Consider the following 11,199-nt stretch of genomic DNA (forward strand, 5'->3'; position numbering starts at 1 on the left):
CGAATCCGTTAAACCTGGACATTCCTTCGATTGTGATAAAAATTGAAGCTGTTTCGAGGTTAGTGCGGAAATTCAGCATCGTGGTTTACTCGCTAATCCGGTAGTGAGTGTAGGTTGAAGGAAATAAGTAAAGTTAAATTTGACATCAATCTCATGGTTTCACAAAACTACCTGCAGGTTTTGATGGAATAACATTTGATACTACTTCCAAATCCGTTAAACCTGGATATTCCTTCGATTTTGATCAAAATTGAATGTGTTTCGAGGTTAGTGCGGAAATTCAGCATCGTGGTTTACTCGTTAATCCGGTAGTGAGTGTAGGTTGAAGGAAATAAGTAAAGTTTAATTTGAAATCAATTTCATGGTTTCACAAAACTACCTGAGGGTTTTGATGGAATAACATTTGATACTACTTCCAAATCCGTCAAACCTGGATATTCCTTCGATTGTGATCAAAATTGAAGGTGTTTCGAGGTTAGTGCGGAAATTCAGCGTCGTGGTTTACTCGCTAATCCGGTCGTAAGTGTAGGTTGAAGGAAATAAGTAAAGTTAAATTTGACATCAATCTCATGGTTTCACAAAGATACCTGCAGGTTTTGATGGAATAACATTTGATACTACTTCCGAATCCGTTAAACCTGGACATTCCTTCGATTGTGATCAAAATTGAAGCTGTTTCGAGGTTAGTGCGGAAATTCAGCGTCGTGGTTTACTCGCTAATCCGGACGTGAGTGTAGGTTGAAGGAAATAAGTAAAGTTAAATTTGACATCAATCTCATGGTTTCACAAAGATACCTGCAGGTTTTGATGGAATAACATTTGATACTACTTCCGAATCCGTTAAACCTGGACATTCCTTCGATTGTGATCAAAATTGAAGGTGTTTCGAGGTTAGTGCGGAAATTCAGCGTCGTGGTTTACTCGCTAATCCGGTAGTGAGTGTAGGTTGAAGGAAATAAGTAAATTTAAATTTGACATCAATCTCATGATTTCACAAAACTACCTGCAGGTTTTGATGGAATAACATTTGATACTACTTCCAAATCCGTCAAACCTGGATATTCCTTCGATTGTGATCAAAATTGAAGGTGTTTCGAGGTTAGTGCGGAAATTCAGCATCGTGGTTTACTCGCTAATCCGGTAGCGAGTGTAGGTTGAAGGAAATAAGTAAAGTTAAATTTGACATCAATCTCATGGTTTCACAAAAATACCTGCAGGTTTTGATGGAATAACATTTGATACTACTTCCGAATCCGTTAAACCTGGACATTCCTTCGATTGTGATCAAAATTGAAGGTGTTTCGAGGTTAGTGCGGAAATTCAGCATCGTGGTTTACTCGCTAATCCGGTAGTGAGTGTAGGTTGAAGGAAATAAGTAAAGTTAAATTTGACATCAATCTCATGGTTTCACAAAACTACCTGCAGGTTTTGATGGAATAACATTTGATACTACTTCCGAATCCGTTAAACCTGGACATTCCTTCGATTGTGATAAAAATTGAAACTGTTTCGAGGTTAGTGCGGAAATTCAGCATCGTGGTTTACTCGCTAATCCGGTAGTGAGTGTAGGTTGAAGGAAATAAGTAAAGTTAAATTTGACATCAATCTCATGGTTTCACAAAACTACCTGCAGGTTTTGATGGAATAACATTTGATACTACTTCCAATCCGTTAAACCTGGATATTCCTTCGATTTTGATCAAAATTGAATGTGTTTCGAGGTTAGTGCGGAAATTCAGCATCGTGGTTTACTCGTTAATCCGGTAGTGAGTGTAGGTTGAAGGAAATAAGTAAAGTTTAATTTGAAATCAATTTCATGGTTTCACAAAACTACCTGAGGGTTTTGATGGAATAACATTTGATACTACTTCCAAATCCGTCAAACCTGGATATTCCTTCGATTGTGATCAAAATTGAAGGTGTTTCGAGGTTAGTGCGGAAATTCAGCGTCGTGGTTTACTCGCTAATCCGGTCGTAAGTGTAGGTTGAAGGAAATAAGTAAAGTTAAATTTGACATCAATCTCATGGTTTCACAAAGATACCTGCAGGTTTTGATGGAATAACATTTGATACTACTTCCGAATCCGTTAAACCTGGACATTCCTTCGATTGTGATCAAAATTGAAGCTGTTTCGAGGTTAGTGCGGAAATTCAGCGTCGTGGTTTACTCGCTAATCCGGACGTGAGTGTAGGTTGAAGGAAATAAGTAAAGTTAAATTTGACATCAATCTCATGGTTTCACAAAGATACCTGCAGGTTTTGATGGAATAACATTTGATACTACTTCCGAATCCGTTAAACCTGGACATTCCTTCGATTGTGATCAAAATTGAAGCTGTTTCGAGGTTAGTGCGGAAATTCAGCGTCGTGGTTTACTCGCTAATCCGGTAGTGAGTGTAGGTTGAAGGAAATAAGTAAATTTAAATTTGACATCAATCTCATGATTTCACAAAACTACCTGCAGGTTTTGATGGAATAACATTTGATACTACTTCCAAATCCGTCAAACCTGGATATTCCTTCGATTGTGATCAAAATTGAAGGTGTTTCGAGGTTAGTGCGGAAATTCAGCATCGTGGTTTACTCGCTAATCCGGTAGTGAGTGTAGGTTGAAGGAAATAAGTAAAGTTAAATTTGACATCAATCTCATGGTTTCACAAAAATACCTGCAGGTTTTGATGGAATAACATTTGATACTACTTCCGAATCCGTTAAACCTGGACATTCCTTCGATTGTGATCAAAATTGAAGGTGTTTCGAGGTTAGTGCAGAAATTCAGCATCGTGGTTTACTCGCTAATCCGGTAGTGAGTGTAGGTTGAAGGAAATAAGTAAAGTTAAATTTGACATCAATCTCATGGTTTCACAAAACTACCTGCAGGTTTTGATGGAATAACATTTGATACTACTTCCGAATCCGTTAAACCTGGACATTCCTTCGATTGTGATAAAAATTGAAGCTGTTTCGAGGTTAGTGCGGAAATTCAGCATCGTGGTTTACTCGCTAATCCGGTAGTGAGTGTAGGTTGAAGGAAATAAGTAAAGTTAAATTTGACATCAATCTCATGGTTTCACAAAACTACCTGCAGGTTTTGATGGAATAACATTTGATACTACTTCCAAATCCGTTAAACCTGGATATTCCTTCGATTTTGATCAAAATTGAATGTGTTTCGAGGTTAGTGCGGAAATTCAGCATCGTGGTTTACTCGTTAATCCGGTAGTGAGTGTAGGTTGAAGGAAATAAGTAAAGTTTAATTTGAAATCAATTTCATGGTTTCACAAAACTACCTGAGGGTTTTGATGGAATAACATTTGATACTACTTCCAAATCCGTCAAACCTGGATATTCCTTCGATTGTGATCAAAATTGAAGATGTTTCGAGGTTAGTGCGGAAATTCAGCGTCGTGGTTTACTCGCTAATCCGGTCGTAAGTGTAGGTTGAAGGAAATAAGTAAAGTTAAATTTGACATCAATCTCATGGTTTCACAAAGATACCTGCAGGTTTTGATGGAATAACATTTGATACTACTTCCGAATCCGTTAAACCTGGACATTCCTTCGATTGTGATCAAAATTGAAGCTGTTTCGAGGTTAGTGCGGAAATTCAGCGTCGTGGTTTACTCGCTAATCCGGTCTTGAGTGTAGGTTGAAGGAAATAAGTAAATTTAAATTTGACATCAATCTCATGGTTTCACAAAACTACCTGCAGGTTTTGATGGAATAACATTTGATACTACTTCCGAATCCGTTAAACCTGGACATTCCTTCGATTGTGATCAAAATTGAAGGTGTTTCGAGGTTAGTGCGGAAATTCAGCATCGTGGTTTACTCGCTAATCCGGTAGTGAGTGTAGGTTGAAGGAAATAAGTAAAGTTAAATTTGACATCAATCTCATGGTTTCACAAAAATACCTGCAGGTTTTGATGGAATAACATTTGATACTACTTCCGAATCCGTTAAACCTGGATATTCCTTCGATTGTGATCAAAATTGAAGGTGTTTCGAGGTTAGTGCGGAAATTCAGCGTCGTGGTTTACTCGCTAATCCGGACGTGAGTGTAGGTTGAAGGAAATAAGTAAAGTTAAATTTGACATCAATCTCATGGTTTCACAAAAATACCTGCAGGTTTTGATGGAATAACATTTGATACTACTTCCGAATCCGTTAAACCTGGATATTCCTTCGATTGTGATCAAAATTGAAGGTGTTTCGAGGTTAGTGCGGAAATTCAGCGTCGTGGTTTACTCGCTAATCCGGACGTGAGTGTAGGTTGAAGGAAATAAGTAAAGTTAAATTTGACATCAATCTCATGGTTTCACAAAGATACCTGCAGGTTTTGATGGAATAACATTTGATACTACTTCCGAATCCGTTAAACCTGGACATTCCTTCGATTGTGATCAAAATTGAAGCTGTTTCGAGGTTAGTGCGGAAATTCAGCGTCGTGGTTTACTCGCTAATCCGGTCTTGAGTGTAGGTTGAAGGAAATAAGTAAATTTAAATTTGACATCAATCTCATGGTTTCACAAAACTACCTGCAGGTTTTGATGGAATAACATTTGATACTACTTCCGAATCCGTTAAACCTGGACATTCCTTCGATTGTGATCAAAATTGAAGGTGTTTCGAGGTTAGTGCGGAAATTCAGCATCGTGGTTTACTCGCTAATCCGGTAGTGAGTGTAGGTTGAAGGAAATAAGTAAAGTTAAATTTGACATCAATCTCATGGTTTCACAAAAATACCTGCAGGTTTTGATGGAATAACATTTGATACTACTTCCGAATCCGTTAAACCTGGACATTCCTTCGATTGTGATCAAAATTGAAGGTGTTTCGAGGTTAGTGCGGAAATTCAGCATCGTGGTTTACTCTCTAATCCGGTAGTGAGTGTAGGTTGAAGGAAATAAGTAAAGTTAAATTTGACATCAATCTCATGGTTTCACAAAACTACCTGCAGGTTTTGATGGAATAACATTTGATACTACTTCCGAATCCGTTAAACCTGGACATTCCTTCGATTGTGATAAAAATTGAAGCTGTTTCGAGGTTAGTGCGGAAATTCAGCGTCGTGGTTTACTCGCTAATCCGGTCTTGAATGTAGGTTGAAGGAAATAAGTAAATTTAAATTTGACATCAATCTCATGGTTTCACAAAACTACCTGCAGGTTTTGATGGAATAACATTTGATACTACTTCCGAATCCGTTAAACCTGGACATTCCTTCGATTGTGATCAAAATTGAAGGTGTTTCGAGGTTAGTGCGGAAATTCAGCATCGTGGTTTACTCGCTAATCCGGTAGTGAGTGTAGGTTGAAGGAAATAAGTAAAGTTAAATTTGACATCAATCTCATGGTTTCACAAAAATACCTGCAGGTTTTGATGGAATAACATTTGATACTACTTCCGAATCCGTTAAACCTGGACATTCCTTCGATTGTGATCAAAATTGAAGGTGTTTCGAGGTTAGTGCGGAAATTCAGCATCGTGGTTTACTCGCTAATCCGGTAGTGAGTGTAGGTTGAAGGAAATAAGTAAAGTTAAATTTGACATCAATCTCATGGTTTCACAAAACTACTTGCAGGTTTTGATGGAATAACATTTGATACTACTTCCAAATCCGTTAAACCTGGATATTCCTTCGATTGTGATCAAAATTGAATGTGTTTCGAGGTTAGTGCGGCAATTCAGCATCGTGGTTTACTCGTTAATCCGGTAGTGAGTGTAGGTTGAAGGAAATAAGTAAAGTTTAATTTGAAATCAATCTCATGGTTTCACAAAACTACCTGCAGGTTTTGATGGAATAATATTTGATACTACTTCCGAATCCGTTAAACCTGGATATTCCTTCGATTGTGATCAAAATTGAAGGTGTTTCGAGGTTAGTGCGGAAATTCAGCGTCGTGGTTTACTCGCTAATCCGGTCGTAAGTGTAGGTTGAAGGAAATAAGTAAAGTTAAATTTGACATCAATCTCATGGTTTCACAAAACTACCTGCAGGTTTTGATGGAATAACATTTGATACTACTTCCAAATCCGTTAAACCTGGATATTCCTTCGATTGTGATCAAAATTGAAGGTGTTTCGAGGTTAGTGCGGAAATTCAGCGTCGTGGTTTACTCGCTAATCCGGTCGTGAGTGTGGGTTGAAGTAAATAAGTAAAGTTGAATTTGACATCAATCTCATGGTTTCACAAAACTGCCTGCAGGTTTTATGGAATAACATTTGATACTACTTCCGAATCCGTTAAACCTGGACATTCCTTCGATTGTGATCAAAATTGAAGCTGTTTCGAGGTTAGTGCGGAAATTCAGTTTCGTGGTTTACTCGCTAATCCGGTAGTGAGTGTAGGTTGAAGGAAATAAGTAAATTTAAATTTGACATCAATCTCATGGTTTCACAAAACTACCTGCAGGTTTTGATGGAATAACATTTGATACTACTTCCGAATCCGTTAAACCTGGACATTCCTTCGATTGTGATAAAAATTGAAGCTGTTTCGAGGTTAGTGCGGAAATTCAGCGTCGTGGTTTACTCGCTAATCCGGTCTTGAGTGTAGGTTGAAGGAAATAAGTAAATTTAAATTTGACATCAATCTCATGGTTTCACAAAACTACCTGCAGGTTTTGATGGAATAACATTTGATACTACTTCCGAATCCGTTAAACCTGGACATTCCTTCGATTGTGATCAAAATTGAAGGTGTTTCGAGGTTAGTGCGGAAATTCAGCGTCGTGGTTTACTCGCTAATCCGGACGTGAGTGTACGTTGAAGGAAATAAGTAAAGTTAAATTTGACATCAATCTCATGGTTTCACAAAACTACCTGCAGGTTTTGATGGAATAACATTTGATACTACTTCCGAATCCGTTAAACCTGGACATTCCTTCGATTGTGATCAAAATTGAAGGTGTTTCGAGGTTAGTGCGGAAATTCAGCGTCGTGGTTTACTCGCTAATCCGGTCGTAAGTGTAGGTTGAAGGAAATAAGTAAATTTAAATTTGACATCAATCTCATGGTTTCACAAAACTACCTGCAGGTTTTGATGGAATAACATTTGATACTACTTCCGAATCCGTTAAACCTGGACATTCCTTCGATTGTGATCAAAATTGAAGGTGTTTCGAGGTTAGTGCGGAAATTCAGCGTCGTGGTTTACTCGCTAATCCGGACGTGAGTGTACGTTGAAGGAAATAAGTAAAGTTAAATTTGACATCAATCTCATGGTTTCACAAAACTACCTGCAGGTTTTGATGGAATAACATTTGATACTACTTCCGAATCCGTTAAACCTGGATATTCCTTCGATTGTGATCAAAATTGAAGGTGTTTCGAGGTTAGTGCGGAAATTCAGCGTCGTGGTTTACTCGCTAATCCGGTCTTGAGTGTAGGTTGAAGGAAATAAGTAAAGTTAAATTTGACATCAATCTCATGGTTTCACAAATCTACCTGCAGGTTTTGATGGAATAACATTTGATACTACTTCCGAATCCGTTAAACCTGGACATTCCTTCGATTGTGATAAAAATTGAAGGTGTTACGAGGTTAGTACGGAAATTCAGCGTCGTGGTTTACTCGCTAATCCGGTCGTAAGTGTAGGTTGAAGGAAATAAGTAAAGTTAAATTTGACATCAATCTCATGGTTTCACAAAACTACTTGCAGGTTTTGATGGAATAACATTTGATACTACTTCCAAATCCGTTAAACCTGGATATTCCTTCGATTGTGATCAAAATTGAATGTGTTTCGAGGTTAGTGCGGCAATTCAGCATCGTGGTTTACTCGTTAATCCGGTAGTGAGTGTAGGTTGAAGGAAATAAGTAAAGTTTAATTTGAAATCAATCTCATGGTTTCACAAAACTACCTGCAGGTTTTGATGGAATAATATTTGATACTACTTCCGAATCCGTTAAACCTGGATATTCCTTCGATTGTGATCAAAATTGAAGGTGTTTCGAGGTTAGTGCGGAAATTCAGCGTCGTGGTTTACTCGCTAATCCGGTCGTAAGTGTAGGTTGAAGGAAATAAGTAAAGTTAAATTTGACATCAATCTCATGGTTTCACAAAACTACCTGCAGGTTTTGATGGAATAACATTTGATACTACTTCCAAATCCGTTAAACCTGGATATTCCTTCGATTGTGATCAAAATTGAAGGTGTTTCGAGGTTAGTGCGGAAATTCAGCGTCGTGGTTTACTCGCTAATCCGGTCGTGAGTGTGGGTTGAAGTAAATAAGTAAAGTTGAATTTGACATCAATCTCATGGTTTCACAAAACTGCCTGCAGGTTTTATGGAATAACATTTGATACTACTTCCGAATCCGTTAAACCTGGACATTCCTTCGATTGTGATCAAAATTGAAGCTGTTTCGAGGTTAGTGCGGAAATTCAGTTTCGTGGTTTACTCGCTAATCCGGTAGTGAGTGTAGGTTGAAGGAAATAAGTAAATTTAAATTTGACATCAATCTCATGGTTTCACAAAACTACCTGCAGGTTTTGATGGAATAACATTTGATACTACTTCCGAATCCGTTAAACCTGGACATTCCTTCGATTGTGATAAAAATTGAAGGTGTTTCGAGGTTAGTGCGGAAATTCAGCGTCGTGGTTTACTCGCTAATCCGGTCGTGAGTGTAGGTTGAAGGAAATAAGTAAAGTTAAATTTGACATCAATCTCATGGTTTCACAAAACTACCTGCAGGTTTTGATGGAATAACATTTGATACTACTTCCAAATCCGTTAAACCTGGATATTCCTTCGATTGTGATCAAAATTGAAGGTGTTTCGAGGTTAGTGCGGAAATTCAGCGTCGTGGTTTACTCGCTAATCCGGTCTTGAGTGTAGGTTGAAGGAAATAAGTAAAGTTAAATTTGACATCAATCTCATGGTTTCACAAATCTACCTGCAGGTTTTGATGGAATAACATTTGATACTACTTCCGAATCCGTTAAACCTGGACATTCCTTCGATTGTGATAAAAATTGAAGGTGTTACGAGGTTAGTACGGAAATTCAGCGTCGTGGTTTACTCGCTAATCCGGTCGTAAGTGTAGGTTGAAGGAAATAAGTAAAGTTAAATTTGACATCAATCTCATGGTTTCACAAAACTACCTGCAGGTTTTGATGGAATAACATTTGATACTACTTCCAAATCCGTTAAACCTGGACATTCCTTCGATTGTGATCAAAATTGAAGGTGTTTCGAGGTTAGTAAAAATTTTAATGTTATTTGAGATTTTAATTTAATTAGTAATTTATTGTGTTATAAAATAATATAATAAGGGTTTTTTTTTTTGTTTATCCGGAGAGATGGAGAAATGCTTAATGCACCATGACAGGGGCCATGCGAGACTCCCCGTGTGTGGGACTCTCCTGACGCGGGACAGACGTCAGGCATACCCACTAAAACTCCACCTCTCAATGGCCGCGAAACCCCCCCCCCCCGGTAACCGCCTTCGCATTCCTTCGGGGGGGGTCGCCTGTCTTATGCTATTCTAGCCGTCAACTAGTCTTTCAGACGCCCGTCATTGTTTTTCGCGCGGAGAATCGCTTCCATGTACGCCGTTATCTCGTCCTATTTCTGCTTGCTTTCAAGCATCGTTCCTACTACTGTCTCAGGCGTGAGCGCCCCTATCGTCAACTCTAGCTCTCTACGTCTTTCGGCCCAGCGAGGGAAGTCAAAGAACGTGTGTCTCACGTCGTCCCGTTCGTCACCGCAGTATTTACACCCCGGTGTTGCGACTCTGTTCATCGCGAACAGGTAACTCCTAAAGTATCCGTGTCCGGAGAGGAACTGGGTAAGGTAGAAATTGACCTCGCCCCACCTCCGCTTCATCCACGGATCTACCTCCTATATCATTGTTTTGGTCCATTTCGCTTGGTGGCACTCGTTCCATCGCTCCTGCCACTTTCGCATCGTCCGATCGCGTTCTTCGGTGGCAATGGTTACCTTATTTGCCTCGTTACGTCTCTCGTAGATCCGCTTTCGCTTAATCGCAAGCAGATCCACGGGGATCACTCCCGCGATTATCATTACTACCTCTCCCGAAACCGTTCGGTAGGAGCAAGCAACTCTCAGTGCGCCTCTGCGCTGTACCGCCGTTATTTGCTTCCTATATTTCTTTACTTCCATAGCTTCGGCCCACACCTCCGCTCCATAAAGCAGGATGGAGTTTGTGGTCGCCATCAGAAGCCGCCTAACAGATGGTCTAGGCCCGCGCACGTTGGCCATTAGTCGGCTAAGCTGCGCTACTTTACAGCTTCGTGTCCAGAGTCACCCCCAGATACTTAGCTGCCGGTTTTGTCATGATCGTCTCTCTGTCCACCGTCATCGATATGATGGTCGGTATACGTCTCCTAGTCAGGATTACTATCTCCGTTTTGTTCAGTGCCAAGGTCAGTCCGTGGTCTGTCATCCACGTCAGCACCCTACACATTACCGCATTTAGCTTGGCTTGCGCGATCTCTACGTTCCTGGCTGTGATTACCGCCGCAACATCGTCCGCGTACCCAACGAGTATGACGTCGTCTGGCATTTCTAGTCAGAAGCCCATCGTACAGGATACCCCAGAAGTCCGGCCCTAAGATCGAACCCTGTGCCACCCCTGCCGTTATGGATCTGCTCCTCCTGCCTTCAGCCGTGTCGTATACAATGACCCGACCCCTCAAATAGTCCTCCGCCGGTCGCATGATGTACCACGGTACCCCAAACGCCCGCAGAGCATCTAGTATATCTACTCATCTAGCGGAGTTGAACGCGTTTTTAACGTGCAGCGTCACGAGTAGAACGATTGATCTTGCCGCGTGACAGGCTGCGTCTGTCCTCTTTACCGTGTCGGTAACCTCTCTAATGGCTCCGATCGTTGACCGACCCTTTCTGAAGCCATGCTGCTTGTCAGAAAGGTCCCCTGATTCTCTAACAACTCCTAGTATCCGCGGCTTGAGCAGCGCTTCGCCCGTCTTCCCCATTGTGTCCAGCAGACTCAACGGCCTATAAGAAGGATCTGCGCCGGCCTCTCCCTTCGATTTCTCGATGAGAACTAGTCTCGCCCTTTTCCATCGTATGCTAAATACGCCCTGCACGAGGCACTGATTGTTCTGTACATTTCCAGGAGCAACTCAGGCCGCTGTGTAGCAACAGCCTTGAGTATTTCCGCGGGAATGCCATCCAGTCCCGGTGCTCTACCGCTTTTCAGGGA

At 40.5% G+C, this 11,199-nt stretch overlaps 1 protein-coding gene across 1 annotated transcript; it reads right to left on the reverse strand.

Annotated features, from left to right (window-relative positions):
* Nucleotides 1-9,851: 9,851 nt before the first annotated feature.
* LOC116416891 lies at nt 9,852-10,232 on the reverse strand. Its single transcript, XM_031927153.1, has one exon. The coding sequence runs from the start codon at nt 10,230-10,232 to the stop codon at nt 9,852-9,854; it is 381 nt and encodes a 126-aa protein (XP_031783013.1).
* Nucleotides 10,233-11,199: the final 967 nt, after the last annotated feature.

Source organism: Nasonia vitripennis, assembly GCF_009193385.2.
Source record: "Nasonia vitripennis strain AsymCx chromosome 3 unlocalized genomic scaffold, Nvit_psr_1.1 chr3_random0013, whole genome shotgun sequence".
NCBI classification, from domain to species: Eukaryota; Metazoa; Arthropoda; class Insecta; order Hymenoptera; family Pteromalidae; genus Nasonia; species Nasonia vitripennis.

Coding starts and splice junctions, on each gene's coding strand:
- LOC116416891 (XM_031927153.1), bottom strand. CDS start 10,232: ATGGCCAACGTGCGCGGGCCTAGACCATCTGTTAGGCGGCTTCTGATG.